Source organism: Pelmatolapia mariae, linkage group LG7 (assembly GCF_036321145.2).
Source record: "Pelmatolapia mariae isolate MD_Pm_ZW linkage group LG7, Pm_UMD_F_2, whole genome shotgun sequence".
Taxonomy (NCBI): Eukaryota; Metazoa; Chordata; class Actinopteri; order Cichliformes; family Cichlidae; genus Pelmatolapia; species Pelmatolapia mariae.
The window spans coordinates 57025424-57043843 of NC_086233.1; the positions used below are offsets into that span (position 1 = coordinate 57025424).

Here is an 18420-nt window from a genome sequence, read left to right on the forward strand (position 1 = left end):
CAGCTTTGTATGAATTGGAGGAATTGTGCATTGCATTATGTTTCTCCCCACCGGACGGAATGAATGGATGCACTTGTGCAACTCAAAATGTGGTGCAGAGGGGATAAATGGAATGGGATGATTATGGAGTCTTTAGAAATTCATTAGCTGGTGTCATTGCCTGCAGAAAAAATTGTAGCATTTCTCTTCGGGAAAGTGAAAGCTGTATGTATGCTACAAATACTGCAAGAAAACCATCTTTGGTAGTGTGATAATTTCCCTTACAGGCTTACTTTACATGAATTCTTCTCGCCTCAAAAGGGCCTTTTTCTCCACATGTCTCAGTTTTGCTTCTGCACAATGTTCTGGTGCCTTTGCCCAGCAAGAAATGGAATTTCACTTTATAGTTTTAAGGCACTATAAATAAAAACAAACAATGGGCAGGATACGGATTTAGATAAAGTAACTAGTTCAATAGTTTGGTAAGATCAGATATCAGAGTCTTCTTCCTTATGTACACAACAAGAGGCAAAGAAATTCACAGCTGGAACTTAAAGTTGCATTTTAGTCATAAAAGAAAAACCTGTAACTCCACAATCACTGAAATGTTATAAGCCTTCATTATTTAATGATGCTCTTTTTCTGTCGCTGCTTGCTTTTTTTCCCACCGATTCCATAATGGGCTCTTAGCCATTAAGGTTTTTACAAGCACCTTCAGCCTCAGCTCTCTCTGTGCTGGCTGCTAACAAAGGTTGCCCAAATTTAGTTTAAAGACGATGTGTGCAGAAGGACACTTTTAATAAAAGGGATCACTGCTTTTGCCTGCCAAAGATCTGCTTCTGGACCAATTTAAACCAGTTTAGGACACCATAGTACATAATGAATACACTTCATGGCATCAGATAACTTTAAATGGCTGTTGATGAATGTGCATTCTTATAATTGTTCTTTCCTTAATACTTTTTTTTCCAACCTGAACTGGGTTCTGTTTCCTTAGTTATCAGCCATCATCAACTTCATAGCTTTAACTCTGTGCTCGTCAGATGTGTCAGAAAGGCGAGTTTTGCTGACCTGCTGTGTCCCTTAACCTTTTCAGTGAAACATGTCTAGCGTGTGGCAAATAAAAGGCGAGGATATTGGGGAACAAGACAGTTAACTGGATGACACCTATTGAAAGCCCCCTCATCCACTCTGAACAGAACCCACATGGTTTCCCCAGGTGGAAGTGGCTCAGTGTGCACTTTATGAGCTACAAAAGACTTCACAGGGAGGCCTGATCTTCCGTGACCAATTCAATGTGCAGTCTCACAGCTTTATTTTAAATTATCCTGACACTATTTATTTTACAGTTTTAATCGGACCCATGTAAAAGTCATAGAAACTTTGACGTCAGTTTATTCTAGTTCTTTTATCTCAACACAACACCACATTACCTATGTTGGTCAGGAAAGCAGAGATCAAAGCACTGCCAATGTGGATGAACCCCACCCAGAAACACATCCAGATACTGGGACTGCCTTGGATTAAATGGATGTGATGGAGAAGAGAGACAGTAAAGCTTTTCTTCCCATGGAGTGCTATAAACTGTCTATTCAAATCATGGTATTATTTGTAGTTTGAGATTCTGCCTTATGTATTTGCATGTGAGTGTGATATACCATCAGGCGACAGTTCATGCCGTGCAAATCTCTATTTGCAAGGACATGTGAGTGGTTTACTGCTTAATAAAATGCTCCCAAAGGAGGTTAAGTCTGTAATAACACACCTATAGTAATCATGTTGATGCAATTTCATGTTTGTCCTTCTCTGCAGGCTTGTCGATGATAGGTGTGTTGTCCAGCCTGAAGCTGGAGACCTGAACAACCCACCCAAAAAGTTCAGAGGTGTGTAGGATTTTACTGGTCACACTGGTTTCTGGTCATACACACACACATGCGCACACACACGTGTACTTGGACTTTTCTGAGACTGCATTATGGGTTACAAATAAGCTTTGATGTGTTGAAATGACTCCAAGGCTTCAAGCTCTACATGTAGACGCTTGAGTGTCATTTTATCTGGCTCAGGTGAGTCCTGTGAGCCTCACTGCTTTTTTTTTTCTTTTTTTTTCTCTTCTGCAGATTGCCTCTTCAAGGTATGTCCCATGAACAGATACTCAGCCCAGAAACAGTTCTGGAAGGCAAAACAAGGAAAACAAGGAAACAACAACACACAAGGAGAACTCTTTAAAAAGTTACAGGTATGAGGATTTTTAACTTTATGAGCATTTCAAAGCCTTAAAAGTTCTACAGAACTTTTTAACTTGTATGCAGTTGTTTTCTTTCTGTTTGTAATGGGGCTATTAGCAGAGAACAGACAGAAGAAACATGGCCACAGATGTAATGATATGATTACAAAACCTGACCAGAGTGTGACCTAGGATGTCCTTGTACCAAGTGCACTTATAAACCCCGTTATTCTTGAACATGGAGTTTGCTGTGGAAAGACTGTTTGTAGCAGAAAACACTGATTGGGTTTATAGTGGACAGGCCGCCCCTCCCAGTCATAGCCCTCTAGGTCACACTGTTGTTGCCCATGTAAGCAATGAAGTCCCTCAGCAGGGGTACCTTCAAGAACTCAAACCAGGGACGCCGAGAAGACCGGGTACTCTGAACCGTCGTTGGGCACATGAGCTCAAATGACAATCAGGAAGCAATTATGCATGAATTTATGCCTAATTACAGTTTAAATCAGGGATGCACCAATCCAGTTTTTCCATCTAGTACAGATATCTGGACTCCGAGTGTTAAATTATTAAGCTTTATTTGTCAACGTGAGGATAAGACGCAATGTGTTATGAGTAAGCCAACATCATTATTGAGTTTAACATCACTTTACTAATTTAACTGTAAAATACAATTTTTCTTTAGACCTCAGCGTGAGAGCCTCTACTGTGTTTTGCTGTCAGTTGAACTATTTTCTTTCCGTTGCTCCCTGATTCACCGCGGGGGTCTCCTCTGCTTGACCAGTGACACACGAAGCAGAGCAGAGAGGTTAAGAGAGCATACTTCAGTTTATTATGACCATCCAGCATATTTTTAAAAAATGGTAGGGTGGGCTGGTCGTTGATCTTGTGTGAACAACCTTTCTGTTTGTAAACAAAATGTGGAATGAGGAAGGATGTGTATGTAATACCTTTTTAACAATCGTCTGCTTCGTTACGCAGCATGCAGCAGAACTGGAGCAGAAGCAGAACGATTCAGAGAACAAGAAACTTCTTGGAGAAGTTGTCAAGTACAGCAGTGTTATCCAGGTAGAGATAATCTCTTAAACTATGGTGTTACACTCTGTTCTGTGCTGAGCCTACCTTTTGTTTTATTGTTTACCCAGCTTGTGTTACTGTCATCTAACCCCTGACACCTCAGGCAGGTTTCTAAAAAAACAATGCTGGTATTTGATTTCACTCATTGCTGAACTCTTGCCTGTGTGGTTGGATTGGGAAACCACACATTTAACTGCTGTTGTGAAAGGTACCGGCCATTGTTCCCTTACCTTAGTTAACTCGCCTTATGGATAAGCAATTTGTCTGTATTGACTCAAAGCACAGGCTAATTTAGAACCTCGTTTGTTCAGTGAATTCAGGAAATGTCTCCAAATGAAGTCAAATTAAATAACATAGTGGAGTAGCTCGTGTATTCTACAAATGAGCGGATGGCTCATTCAGTCCAGTCCTTGTACCTGAGCATTTTCAGAGGAATGTTTTTGCTTATTGTTAGCACACAGAGACCTATGAAGGCACGTTGTTACTTGCAGGCTCTCAAAAACACATCATTTGTCCACTTTTCTTTAGTTGAATCTAATATCAGCGTGGTGTGCAGGGTGGAGGACAAAAAGACGTGATGGCAGACCTAAAGCAGCACTGTTCTCTGAAGCATCATCAGAAATTGCAATTGCAGTATACACATTTTGCCAGATGATTATTCCGATTCTAACTTAGATTTGTTGAGAAAAAATGTTAAATATTTCATGGTTTTAGCATTTTCTGGGTTTTTTTTCTCCTGAATCATATGAATAATTTTTACATACATTTTTTATGTTGTGTTTATGTTGTTTTAGTCACCTGCTGGTTGAACATAAGAAGCATTTTCTCTGTGTAACTATGATGCAAACCTTGAGACCATTTGACTGCATATCCCTGCCTACATTTACTTGGGAACATTTTCAAAGCACGACTTTTTTCTTCACACTCATTTTTTTCCCCCTAACAATGATAGATAAATGGTCTGAATACATCCTCCTCCACTGCTCTGCCAGTGTCTAAACTGCCTAATTTTTCTGTCTCAGCTCCTGCACATAAAGAGTAATAAGTACCTGACGGTGAATAAGCGACTCCCTGCTTTGCTTGAGAAGAATGCCATGCGGGTTTCTTTGGACCCGGCTGGAAATGAGGGCTCCTGGTTCTATATTCAGCCCTTCTGGAAGCTCCGCAGCGAAGGAGACAATGTAGGTTTCTCTCTCTTTGGCATCAGCTCTTTGTAGACATGAAGTACTGTACAAAAACTTGACATTCCCTCTGTCTAGACTGTCAGTTCATTGTTTGTCCTGTTCAAGTAACATTTCTGATTTTGTCCTTCTCCTTTGGCTTTAGCATCCTATGGTTAAAGGTATTGCTTCTGATTGTGCATGATGTGTGTACGTGTGTTAGGTCTGACACAAAATACTGTGGAAAAGCATGGATGCAACACCATTTCGAATGCATGTAGACTGTCAGGTTGAGATTAAAAATCTAGTCAGCTGGTTTGCTTTTTATCTACTGTTTGCCACTGCTGAAATATTGTTGAATACTCCAGAACAGCACAGGCCACCTGTTTCTGATACCACAGTGTGCTTGTGTGTGGATGCTTAAGAGGAGAAACAGTTGACCGTGTAGAGTGTGTTACAGCTTTCTATTTTATGGACTAGAAAGCATGTATTAAGTAAGCAAAAGGAAGTGCACTTTTAAGTCCTCGTGTCTTTTGAATGCTGCATTCACATCCCTTGGCCATGGTATGAATAAATCTGTTTGCTGTGAACGGCTCGACCACTCTCTCAAGTGAAGCCCAGCCTGTTTTGCTGCTGCACCCTTGACCAGAAAAAAAAGAAATGGGGATGTTTGAAAAACCCTTTGCATGGATGCATTCTTACTTTCCTGTTAAGCTATTGGAAAACTGCAAGAAATTGACAAAACAGGGTCTCTTTTTGTAATTTGACTGTTCTATTGGTTTCAAGGTGGTGGTTGGAGACAAAGTGGTGCTGATGCCAGTGAACGCCGGACAGCCACTTCACGCCAGTAACATTGAGCTTTTGGATAACCTTGGCTGCAAAGAGGTGAGACTAGTGCTCTTGGATTGTTTTTCATCAGCACCGGGGTATTAAAAGGAGGCTTGCACATTATTACTATATCATCATAGTGATTTCAGCAGACTGCACATGACTCTTAATTATGCGATTGTCTTCTACTTGTGTGCATGCCCTAGGTCAATGCTGTTAACTGCAACACCAGCTGGAAAGTCACCTTGTTCATGAAGTTTAGTGACTACAGGGACGATGTCCTAAAAGGAGTATGCTTTTTTTTTTTTTTTCTCCCCCGTCTCCTCCCCTCTTTCTTTATATTCTTGTTATCCATTATTTTTAATGGAACCACATGCATTATTTGTGTCTTAAAATGTGTAACATGCAGTTTTCTTTATGTAGCACTCATGTTTTTGTTTGCTGTCCTCTGTCAGGGAGACGTTGTGAGGTTGTTTCATGCTGAGCAGGAGAAGTTTCTAACCTGTGACGAGTACAATCATCATCAGTACGTTTTTCTCAGGACCACACTGCGGCAGTCTGCCACCTCTGCTACCAGCTCCAAGGCTCTGTGGGAGATTGAGGTAAAGCATAGAACAGACTGAAGATGTGACCGTAGTATGTTTGGTGAATTCAGCCCCGGGGTAACTTGGCGGTCAGGGGGCAGTTTTTGGATAAAATGTGAATCTCCTTCTAAGTAACTGCCAGGCACGGCTTTAACAGAGTAAAAACCTGACTTGTAAACTGTGCTCAGCACAATTTGGATAAGCAGATATTAAAATTGCCATGAAAAAAGATCATTTAATCATGACTTTATGACATTATTTCCCCTTTATGTAAGATGTGTGCTCGTCTTTAGTTCTGTATAAACCCGTCTGTTGTGCTGCATGTTCCTCTTTATCAGCTTGCAGTAAGCTGAAGTTCCTGTTGTCCCTCTGTTTGTGCCAGGATGTACTTCTCTTACTGTATCAGTGTCTGACATGTTGTTGCAACAGTCTGTGGAAAACAGAATATTCTTGTGTTCTTGCCAGTGTGTAAGAGATGACGCTGACTCTGACTCATTCTGATACTGCGGTGCAAAATGATGTTGGCGTACCAAAAGCTTTAAAATCAAGGCATTTATGCCAGTTTGACTTTTAGTTCATAATCTTCCAGGTCATGTAACCGCATGGTGTTACATTCAGCAAATTAATCTCAGTGCTTTTACACCAGCTGTCTTTTTTTTTTCTTTTTTAAATGTGCAGATATATGTCTAAATATATGTGCAGTGCTCTAATGTTTGCTGTGAGCAAGATAATTAAAGCTCCTCTCAACTGCTGGACACTGAAATACATTCTTTGGAGTGATACTGTTGAAAACATGCTAATCTCTGATAAAAAAAAATAAAGCTTCTTATTTTGTGTCCTTATGTCAGGTTGTGCACTATGACCCCTGTCGGAGCGGAGCTGGACAGTGGAACAGTCTCTTCCGCTTCAAACACCTGGCGACTGGAAATTACCTGGCAGCTGAGGTGTGTTTCAGTGATTCTCTCTCTCTTTTTTTTTTAACCTGCTTTTAAAAATCAGCTGACATTAATAATCATATGGTGTTTATTGTTCAAACTGAGTGCACCTGCTTTTCAGTTTTGAGTGAGCACAGCTGAAGAGGATTTTAGATGATGTGCTGTAGGTGGCAGTGTTCCCATTGTTATGCCCACTATCACCCGTGCATTGCTGTTAAATAAGATTGTATTAGGTGTTGATGATGATAATGACTCTGTCATCAGAGCTTTCTAGATCTGAGGCCACTGATGGGTCATCTTCTCTCTGCAGGTAAACCCTGAATTCATACCCAAAACTGTGGAGACCAAAGGAGATGTGAATCAGGTAAACAAGCTGATTTACATGTATTATCACACCCCCTTGACATCAGACTGTGGGTTACTTTAATTTTGCTTATATATTCTTAATACTAAGGCACTGTCAGTATTAATGAATTTTAGAGCACGTTTAATTCTTGTTCTTTTTTCTAAATTCAACTGAAATAAGACGAGTTAATTAACACGAGAGAAACTTCAAACTGTGTTTTTAAGGTAAATGCATTGTAACTTCAAACTTCTCTGTCTCCCCATTATTTGGTTATGCAATACCACCAGTTCCTTTCTCTCTTTCTCTCTCGCACACACACAAACTCTGCCAAACTCCAAATCTATATCTAGACATTTCTTTCAGCTCTTAGCGAGCTTGCACATTTGTATTCTGGCAATGCAAGGAGCATGCACACCAACTCTCTCAGTCTCGCACACTTTCTCATGCACATGCTGAATTTCAGACACACAGGGGGCTCCTTACATAACGTCTGGGTGTGTGGGGGTGCCCTGCGAGAGGGGATGGAGGGGAGGCAGACGTGCTGTCTGCTCTGCTCCACTCGGCTGTGCTAAGCTGGTGGGGTGAGTCACTAGCAGAGCGGAGGGGGAGGTGGAGGAGGGGAGGAGGAGAGTGGGAGGATGGAGAAGCTGAGGCATGGAGGCAGCTCCGGGGAGCTTCCCATTGACATGCAGAGAACAGTGGGAGAAATTAACCCTCACCATTATCTGCAGTATCTGCGCTCTTTAGGAGCCTACGTACTGCAGTGTCTGACACAACACACCGAGAAGTCCCAGCTCTTTGTGTTTTCGGTGTAATTTGTACTCAATTAATCAACATTAGGTCTTATTTAGGTGTATGCACGGAAAAACACAACAACTTGACACTAGGTATGTCAGTGCAGAGCCAATACTTTCCATACTTACAATTTTATTTCAGCGTGGCTGAATATTTACTGTGCAGCCGGATGTACTGGATCTTTTTTCCATTGGGTATGCGAGTACAATTTGAATTATTGCCTTGGGATGTTGGTAGATTTGCTAGATTGCACATGAGGAGAACAAAATGTTTTTACTGCCTTCAGTGCTAAACTGTTTATCAGATCAATCAAAAGTTTTTACATGGGTGGAAAAATTGTAGAGTCAACGAAACGCTTGAATCAAACATTCTGTTTAATCTTGTAATCCGAAGTTTTTTGAGTGCAGCTACAGAAAAAAAGAGTTTTTTATTGAAATAATCTGAATTACTGTCATTGATTTGTTTTTTCTCATCGCTATTTTCACAAAACCAGACTACCTTTTTGCACTCGCACTTTAGGTTTTCATTTAGTTTAAGTTCCCAGTGAACTATGTTTGCAGAGGACGTGAGCTGCAGTCGGAGTAGGAAGCAGGTGGAGGTATGCACTGGAGAGAAGAGGAATGAAACACATGGGTGTGAATGAGATGGGGGAAGATAAGGGAATGATAAAGATTTGAGGAGTGGAAGTAGTGAAGGTGGATTAGTTTAAATTCCTGGAATTACAGTAAACAAGAGAGGGGAAGAAGAGAGTGCGGAGGAGGGTGAAAAGGTGGAAATAAGTGTACAGGGAGATTTGTGACAGAAGGATAGCAGCAAGAGTGAAAGTGAAGGTTTACAACATATAGTGAGACCTGCTATGATATATGACTTAGAGATGTGACACTAACAAAAAGACAGGAGGCTGAGCATGAGGTAGTAGACTTAAAAATGCTAAGATTTTTTTCTCTGGTGATGAACAGGAGTAAGAGGATTAGAAATTAGTATTTTGGAGGGACGGGTCTGGTTACAGAGGTGACGCTGAGATGAATATGGAGCTGCCAGGCAAGAGGAAAAGAGGGGGTTCATGGGTGTAGTGAAGGAGGACATGCAGAGGGTTGGTGTAACAGAGGAGGATGCTAGAGATGTTGTGATATGGAGGCAAATGATCCACTGTGGCGACCCCTAAAAAAGGAGCAACTGAAAGAAGTAGTAGTAAAAGATAATGACTTTGAATGGTAGTGAAGTGTTGAAAAAATAGGAAAGTGAAGGAAAGCAAGATAAAAATAACATCCTGATTTGATGCATGCTCAATCATCCAGGTAAGTAAATCTCCAAAAGTTGATTCTGTTCATCTGGACGTAGCGTTTTGTGGGAGAAACGTTTCGTCACTCATCCAAGTGACTTCTTCAGATTAAGGAACTGACCTCCCAGCCCATTGTTCCTTCAGTGGGCTGGTTTCAGTCATTATGCAAATGTACTGTTTATAAGATTGGGGAAACCTGCAGTCAGCTGAGACTGAAGAAGTCACTTGCATGAGTGGCGAAACGTTTCTCCCACAAAACGCTACGTCCAGATGAACAAAATCAACTTTTGGAGAACATCGTGATTTACATACATGAAGTCACTCAATACACTTGAGAGTTACCAGTCCCATCCAGAGCCTGTTAGCCTGTTAATTACTTTGTGTATAATGTCCTAAAAAAACTGTTTTTCTTTCCTGTGCAGCTCCACTGTATATATGCAATATTACATGCTGTATTTAAAAGCAATCATGAATCCACTTGAGAAGCTGGAACTAGCATTAACCCAAAAAACAAGCAAACCAAAAAAACTTGAACAATTTGACTCACTAAAAGTTTAAAAGTTTTCAGTCAATTTCTTTTGACTTTTAGACGTTTGAGCAACAAAAATAAGCATTTTGATACAATGGTTCAGGAGGATAATTTGCACAATAACCTCGTTAACCTGTGTATTAATGAGTTGCACTCTGTACGACTTCCTTTAATTGACCCATATGCGTAGCCGAGCTCTGCAGAGAGATTCTTTTTTTCTCAAGTTAAACCAGCATCGACTCTGCGCTTGCTGTGCTGAGTCTAATAGTTGAAACAGACTCTGACTGACGAGTAACTTGCCTGTGCCATATAAGCTTTTAAACTGCACACACAAATGTTTACTTCCTTTGTTATTGTGTGTGTGTATGTGCGTGTGTACGCTTCAGAATGAGACAGATATTGTGTACTCGAAGAAGAAGAATCAAGCAGCAGAGAGGATTGCTTTCACCTTGGTTTCTGTTCCTCATGGGAATGACATTTCATCTCTGTTTGAGCTGGATGCCACCACTCTGCAGCGTGCCGATTGTCTCGTGCCCAGGTCAGTTATTCCCACGCGAGGCAACGCTAAAGAAAATAGGTTACAGCTTTAACTTTGTCCACAGGAGGCTCACAGTAGCTCATGTCAGAAAATCTTCCATTTCTAATTCTAACTTCTGACCATTTTTCTTGAGATTACTTAAATTTTATTGTTAGTAATAATTATAGTGACTCATGGGGGATGGAGTAAAACAGCGTTATTAAAGGTTATTCCAGTTCACAATAAGTGGAACACATTCTAGGTTAATGTCTGTAACTTGTAAAAAAATCAATCACAAGCCATTGGAGTAAAAGTTGGAATAGCTGTTAAAAAACAGAAATTTTAGCTTCGTAATGGGAATTTGTGACTTTCAGTATCCTAAAGTCTTGCTGCTGCTAAAAATAACAATTTAAGAATGGATGTAGGTTAATTGACCTTACTGGATGGATCATTTTTAATTATTTTACCACAGATAAATAATTAACTGACATTCATGCTGTGAATAAATTGTCCTTCCTCAGAAACTCCTATGTAAGACTTAGACACCTGTGCACCAACACCTGGGTGACCAGCACCAACGTCCCCATTGATGCAGATGAGGAGCGTCCAGTTATGCTCAAGGTCTGAATATGGCCACACTCACACACTCGCACTAACCCTGGATAGATTACTTAACATATTTTTTTGGCTGTCACAATAGATTGGCACCTGTTCTACTAAAGAGGACAAAGAAGCGTTCGCCATTGTGTCTGTTCCCCTATCAGAGGTCAGAGACTTGGACTTTGCTAATGATGCAAACAAAGTCTTGGAGTCCACTGTGAAGAAGTTTCTCAACGCCAGTATTACTCAAAATGAGAGGAGGTACAGAAAAGCAAGCACCGTGACACACGTAACACCAGATGATGTGCGTACTTTATGTTCTGATGTAATATTTCATTCATGCATATTTCAGGTTTGTGACTAAGCTTTTGGAGGACCTGGTTTACTTTGTGTGTGTGGTGCCCAACAACGGAGAGGACGTTCTGTCTGTGGTCACATCCACGCCCAACCGGGAGCGGCAGAAACTCATGCGGGAACAAAACATCCTTGCCCAGGTCAGGAATATGTAAACACAGGTGCTGATTGGTACTAAGTATTAAAAAAGGCCCCGGTGCAAAAGTCTACTGCAACGAATGATACAACTAAATTACAATAAAAACATTTTATGTTCAGTTCTTTATCAGTGCATTGTGGTTTTTGCTCGTCTAGATATTTGGCATCCTGAAGGCTCCATTTACAGATAGTGGCGACGGGCCAATGCTAAGGTTGGAGGAACTGGGAGACCAGCGCTATGCTCACTACAAGTATATGTTCAGCCTCTGCTACAGGATCCTACGCCACTCCCAACAGGACTATCGCAAGAACCAGGTATGTTGTCAGTCCATCATGCTGTATATAAGTTGCTGTTTTTGGGTTTGATCAGCTAACCAGTGCGGGGAAAATCATAAAATCATTTAGCAACAAAGTCTCTGGCACTTTGTTGATTTATTTTTTTATTTTTTTCAGGCCAGGAAAGTTGTTCCCTGGCCTCCATACAAGCTGATATTGAGTTTTCATTGAGTTGTCATCAGGGTCATTAACAGTGTCAATAAGATGTGAGGTAGCTAAGGATAGAGGTGGCTTTTGACTGAAACCAGTATAGATTCTGCCAGATGGTCTGAAAAAAATCTATTGGGGACCCCAACTGATGTGTTAATGGTCCCAATCGAGGTAGTAGGTCTCAAAAAGAAAAATCGCAAATGCATGGCAACATTCAGTCAACAATAGTGCTATGATGATCAAAACAGCAAAATGTAACTTTCCCTTCTTTAATTTTATTGCAAATCCAGTTTTTTATTTATTATTATTTATTTTAATAAAATAATAGTCTGTAGATGACCTAACAAAACCCCCAATCCTTTGGTGAGTCTCACCCACACACATATATATACACACACACTTTTATTCCACCACCTTCTGCATTACGAGTGCTGATAAACGCATGTTTGTTTCCTCATTCAGGAATATATAGCCAAAAAATTCACAATCATGCAGTCTCAGATCGGGTATGAGATTCTGGCTGAAGACACGATCACTGCACTGGTGCACAACAACCGCAAGCTGCTGGAAAAACACATTACAGCCAGAGAGATTGAGACCTTTGTCAACCTGCTGAGGCGCAACAGAGAACCCAGGTCGGTCAAGCAGACCTCCCAAATATTAGACAACCCCAGGGAACAATTACATGGAGGGAAAAAATGCTGGAAAAGTGTTAAATTAGTTCAAATCTATCTTCCAGCTGCTGCTTACTTACTTGATATCTTTTATTTCTTCTATTTTTATATATACTGCTTAATCTTAAATGTAAATGTATATTTGAACAAACCTCGGCATTTCATGTCTGCTCTGCTTTGCACAGATTTCTGGACTATTTGTCTGATCTTTGTGTGTCCAACAAGACGGCCATCCCCATCACACAAGAGCTTATCTGTAAATTCATGCTGAATCCTTCCAATGCAGATATCCTCATCCAGACCAAGTGAGTCACACCTGGTGATTGTTATATTTTAAAATGTCCCGAACCATTTAAAAAAAAATATATTTTTTTCCAATATGTAATGCCTTTGCACAGCGTGCGAGACTGCCATTTCCTCCAGAGCATCTACCTCTTGTGAAACGTATATTTTCAGCAGCAGCAGTGTATAAAGTGAGCAGTTTTTCTAGCTACTACTTAATGTCTCACTCGCTCCTTTATCCTTCCAAGACTAATCTCAAACATAGAAACCAGCAACCTGGAGTCCTCTCTGATGCAAGAAGAGGGGGAGGAGGAGGAGGTTTGGCTCTATTGGATCGACAGTAACAAGGAGCCTCATGGCAAATCCATCCGCCACATGGCCCAGGATGCTAAGGCCAGCCACAAGTGTGATGCCGAGATCATTACCTACTACAGGTCTCTTTAACATTCAGTTCCACAAATGTGTGCACAGAAACCATTTTCCCCTTTTTATGACAATTTCTTCTTCTACTCCACAGATACCAGTTAAACCTGTTTGCTAAAATGTGTCTGGACCGACAGTACCTAGCCATCAACCAGATCTCCAGTCAGCTATCTGTGGATCTGCTCCTGCGGTGCATGTATGACGACTGCCTGCCCTACAACCTCAGAGCCTCCTTTTGCCGCCTCATGTTGCATATGCATGTGGATCGTGACCCACAGGAGTCCGTGGTTCCTGTGCGCTATGCCCGCCTCTGGACCGAGATCCCCTCCAAGATCAACATTAATGAGTGAGCATCTACATGTTGGGTTATGTGTGTTTACAAGTATAATTTGTGAGTGACTACATGTAGATTTTAATGGCTTCAACAGGTTTGAGTATGAGTCAACTGACAGCTCAACGGAGGAAATGAAGAAGAAGTTTGCTCCAACTATGGAGTTTGTGGAAGAATATCTTAAGGATGTGCTAAACCAGGCTCATCCTTTTGAGGAAAAAGCTAAGAATGAACTCACATTGGAGGTAGGATAAACAAAACTTCAGACATAACTTTGGCATGTTTTTTTTTTTTTCCATTTACTGGTTTTATTGGGTTGTTTTAATGATGGATCATGTTTGATTTCTCTTTCAGGTGGTGAACCTGGCTCGAAATCTGGTTTACTTTGGTTTTTATAGCTTTAGTGAGTTGCTGCGCCTCACACGCACTCTGCTGTCCATCTTGGATTTTGTCCAGTACCCGGCCAGCCCCTTGAACAAGCTCAGCAAAGGCCCAGAGGCTGGCGGTTAGTGCAGTTATGTGTTTGTAATAGTAATGTGTGACACACAAAGTATGTGTGTCTTTGAATTTTTTTTTTTTATCTAAATTTAAAAAATCAACTATAATATTGATAAATTAAATGATTTGTCCTCTGAAATGCCAGACAAGAGCTAAGCATCAGTCAAGTTTCTAAATGTAAAATGTTGAGAGCTGCAATCAAGTGTTTGCGATACCTGCCAATGAATCTTTCACATCCACGTGGAGGAATTTTAACCCACTCTACTTTACAGAATTAGAATGAACAGCCTGTTTAAGGTCATGCCAAAGCATCTCAATATTTAAATCATCTTTTCCAAAAATGTTGTTTATCACAGTTAATTCATGATTCATGATTTGCAGTGTTGGGGAGTAACGGAATACATGTACCGCCGTTACGTATTTAGAATACAAAATATGAGTAACTGTATTCCGTTACAGTTACCGTTTAAAAAGGTGGTATTCAGAATACAGTTACTTTGTTGAAATAAATGGATTATACGGCGGTACTTTCCTGTTTCATATTGTCGCGGGTAGGGATGGGCACCGGTTCTGACATAAACGGTAGTAACCAGACCGAAAAGCAACGCACATTTCGGTTCTTTATTTCGGTGCTTTTTTTTTTTCCTGAGCCAGTTCTAGCCAATCATTTTACGTTTCCGAGGATAGTAGGCGGGCCCAGGTACGTACGTTCTTTTAGAGCAGCGCTACAGATTAAAAATGCCCAAGGCCAAGCGGTCAAAAGTCTGACAGTATCACCTTAAAGCACTTGTTGCAGGCTGCTGAGTTTGCATCTTTTGCTGCGAAGTACAGCCAAAGGAGGTAACACCTCGAATCTGATGAAACACCTGGCGACGCATAGCGTTTTTTTTAAAGCCGAGAAATGCACCGTATTTGATAGCTTGCTGCGAGACCTCACACCGAGCACATCTACTGCGGGTGTGGTGCCTGTTATCGGACCTGGAGTTAGCAACATCTCCCAAAAACCCGAAGAGTAGAGTCCTGGCCCCTAGCCCTGTCAGCGTAGCAGAAATGATGACGGATGATGATGGCAGCAGCAGCCGTTCTTGTCTGCGTGAGTAGTTTAATGTTGTTTGTGTGTAATTTACTTGAGTAGGCTAACCACATTATTACATTAATGCATGTAAGGTAAACTAGCAAACACCGTCATAGTTACATGCGACTGTCTTCTTGTTTGATGGCAGATGCTCCTTTCACCCTGGCCAAAAAGGCTAAAATGACCAAAAGAAAAAGTGGAAAACAGTTAAACATGAGAGGTTTTTGGACCAATTTTGTGTTTTTTCCATTGTTTAAGCACCGCTTCCAGCCAAGAGTGATACCATATATGCCCTATAACTGCAGAAAAGGCTAACATTGTTATCTTTTTACAAAAAACAGCTGAACATGAGAGGTTTTTGGACCAATTTTGTGTTCTCCATTCTTTAAGCACCGGTTTGAGCACCGTTTAAGCACCGGCACCGTTTCAAAAGTACCGGTTTGGCACCGGTATCGGATAAAACCTAAACGATACCCATCCCTAGTCGTGGGTCAGGACTGTTTGGGTTTGTTTGACAGCTATGTGGTTGCCATGGTTACAGGGTGACGCTCTCTCTCTCTGCGTGTTTCCTGGGTGAGAGAGCGCTTTTTTGTTGTTGTTGTTGTGCTAAGCTAAAAGGCAGAATGCTACAGGCATGGCCCTAAAGAATGTAGCCTCATGGGCAGTGTAGTCCGTGCTGCAGCGAGAATGGACTACTATACACGTTATGTGTCTGTGAGCGAGGGAGAGAAAGGAAAAGTCCGAGCTGTCACGGAGCAAAAACGGGAGCTGGAAGCATGTAAATATAATAATAACCACTGCAGCCAAGAAGAGTGCCTGACGAGCCCATTTGTAAGTAAGCTATTAAGACTCAACTGTACGCTGTGTTCGTGTTTTCCTCCGGAAAAAATAAGTTCCGTTGGAGCAGCCTTTCAACGCCTCTCTCTGTCTCTGGCAAGCAAAGTTGACGCAGATAACAAAGTAAAGCTAGTTTTCGGCTACGAGCCCGACACGGAACCCACCGTATTAGTCAGAGGTCCCTTTACTACGGTTCGGAGCCGCGGACCTTCAGTAACAGTAATAAATCACAGCAATAGTACATTCACGTAGTTGTAAACAGCACGATAATATATTAAGTAATCCAAAGCATTCAGAATACGTTACTCTCATTGAGTAACGTAACGGAATACGTTACAGAATACATTTTGGGGCATGTATCCGGTATTCTGTAATGGAATACATTTTAAAAGTAACCTTCCCAACACTGATGATTTGTCATTAATATGTCTATATGTGAAAAAGTAATTCATTTATTATTCATTACTTTTTCACATGGGGCAGGTAGGTTTGGATAGCTTAAAAAAAGTTTTATGATGTGAAATGTGACAAATATGCAAAAAAAACACTAAGAAATCAAGAAGAGGGCAAATACTTTTTCATAGCTGTGTAGCATTTTGTTTCTCTTGACCTTCCTAGCTTTTAATGAACGTAATCTAACTTCAATAGGCTTGACACACACAAACACATAATGAGACATGTATAATTCTTATTTTCTTTAGGCAACAATGTCCTGCGAACAATCCACGGCGTTGGTGAAATGATGACTCAGATGGTGATGAGTCGAGGTGTGCCACACATCCTCCCTGACTCTCCTCCTTCTCTGCGCTATGGGAAGGTGCTCTTCCTGCCTGAAAATGAGGATTTGATGGTGATGGACACAAAACTAAAGATCATCGAGATCCTGCAAGTCAGTGCCACTTCTGGATGTTCTGCTTACCATCACTGCAGCAGTTTTTTTTCAGTGCTTGACACTTTTTTGTGAACTTTGTGTTTTCCTGACAGTTCATCCTGAGTGTGAGGTTGGATTACAGGATCACATACTTACTGTCAATCTACAAGAAAGCGTTTGGGGACAGGGCCTTAACTGACAGCTCGATGTCTTTGGCCGATATGCCTCCAATAACACGTGAGACTTTACCGTGCAAATGCAGAAAAGTTATTTTATTACATTATCCTGTGTTAATTACTGCAGTCTGCTCACGTCACTTTTTCTTTCATTTTATTTTGTCTTCAGCTTGTGAACCTGACATAGATGAGATTATACAAAAAGCAGAGAGCATGTTTGTAGAAAGGTAGGTGAACATGTGCCTATTTATTGACTCCGCGTGATTTGTTGGGGCATTTATGCCTTTTAGATTGACAGTAGAGATGGACAGGAAATATATGCCAGTGTTTTTTAATATGCTTTCAAACATTCAGATAAAGAAAATTAAAATTTAAATATGCACAGCTCTGACTTCAGCTCTGAGTGGAGCGCGGTGGAGCTGGACGGTGAGGATGGCCGGACATTTTTGAGGGTTCTGATCTATCTCATCATGCAAGATTACCCCCCACTGGTGTCTGGCTCTCTGCAGCTCCTCTTTAAACACTTCAGTCAGAGATCTGAGGTGCTGGAGGCCTTCAAACAGGTAACAACAAAGCAGTTGCACTTTCTGAGTTAAGTGATTATTTTTTTCAGTACTGGTTGATGTAATCAGTTTGGAGGAGGAGTGTTCTCTAAAGAGCCAACAGCTCTAAAATGCATCACTAAGAGATTCCTCAGATGGAAAAACTGCCTCAGAGCCAGTTTGACTCCAAAGTGGTGCACAGAGACTTATTAGAAGATAGGAATTTCTTTTGGTTAAACATATTTTAGGAATATCCCTGACTGACTTTACTCTTCATTGTGCGCGTGTGTGTCTTAGGTCCAGCTGCTCGTGTCAGAGCAGGATGTAGAGAACTACAAGCAGATCAAGTCGGATCTGGACCAGCTGCGTCTGACTGTTGAGAAGTCAGAGCTGTGGGTGGAGAAGAGTGTAGTCTACACCGGTGAAGAACTTGCTGCCAAGATGGCCAAAGAGCCAAACACTGAGGTGCTGTGCTCCTATTTAAAAGTAAAGCATCTAGAAGCAAAATCTAAAAGTAACATTTTACATTTCAGAATTGGATATGACATTTTCAGCTCTCTCAGAAATTACTGTTTGTGTTAAATGGGCCATCAGTAATTCTTCTGCACTGTAAATGGCTTTGATGATTGTTGTTTTTTCTTCACAGCTAATGAAAAAGTCCAACTGTTTTGTTAGCTTAATTAGTACAAAACGTCTGACTTCACAGGGAAATGCATTTAGGTGCTTGTGTGTCACAAATTTTTATTTTTATTGTTATTTTTAGAGCATCTCCATGAGTGCTGGAAGTCTTTGAACACACTTTAATAACTCACTGAGATGGGATAAGATTGTTTCATATTAAAAACAGACCTGTTTTAAAGTGGACATTGAGCACAAC

General features: G+C 41.0%; 1 protein-coding gene across 1 annotated transcript in view; it reads left to right on the forward strand.

The window, feature by feature from the left end:
* The window catches only part of itpr2 (inositol 1,4,5-trisphosphate receptor, type 2), a 60601-nt gene that overhangs the window by 2844 nt on the left and 39337 nt on the right, over nucleotides 1–18420 (forward strand). Inside the window, exons 2-26 of the mRNA XM_063479925.1 lie at nucleotides 1792–1862; nucleotides 2100–2218; nucleotides 3185–3271; nucleotides 4303–4461; nucleotides 5227–5325; nucleotides 5475–5558; nucleotides 5724–5870; nucleotides 6701–6796; nucleotides 7098–7151; nucleotides 10126–10277; nucleotides 10778–10877; nucleotides 10957–11117; nucleotides 11209–11350; nucleotides 11505–11663; nucleotides 12297–12469; nucleotides 12694–12813; nucleotides 13039–13224; nucleotides 13308–13559; nucleotides 13642–13789; nucleotides 13899–14049; nucleotides 16656–16843; nucleotides 16939–17062; nucleotides 17171–17228; nucleotides 17387–17564; nucleotides 17841–18008. Of these exons, the coding sequence (XP_063335995.1) occupies nucleotides 1792–1862; nucleotides 2100–2218; nucleotides 3185–3271; nucleotides 4303–4461; nucleotides 5227–5325; nucleotides 5475–5558; nucleotides 5724–5870; nucleotides 6701–6796; nucleotides 7098–7151; nucleotides 10126–10277; nucleotides 10778–10877; nucleotides 10957–11117; nucleotides 11209–11350; nucleotides 11505–11663; nucleotides 12297–12469; nucleotides 12694–12813; nucleotides 13039–13224; nucleotides 13308–13559; nucleotides 13642–13789; nucleotides 13899–14049; nucleotides 16656–16843; nucleotides 16939–17062; nucleotides 17171–17228; nucleotides 17387–17564; nucleotides 17841–18008 (3376 nt within the window). The remainder of the gene's footprint in view (nucleotides 1–1791; nucleotides 1863–2099; nucleotides 2219–3184; nucleotides 3272–4302; nucleotides 4462–5226; nucleotides 5326–5474; nucleotides 5559–5723; nucleotides 5871–6700; nucleotides 6797–7097; nucleotides 7152–10125; nucleotides 10278–10777; nucleotides 10878–10956; nucleotides 11118–11208; nucleotides 11351–11504; nucleotides 11664–12296; nucleotides 12470–12693; nucleotides 12814–13038; nucleotides 13225–13307; nucleotides 13560–13641; nucleotides 13790–13898; nucleotides 14050–16655; nucleotides 16844–16938; nucleotides 17063–17170; nucleotides 17229–17386; nucleotides 17565–17840; nucleotides 18009–18420) is intronic.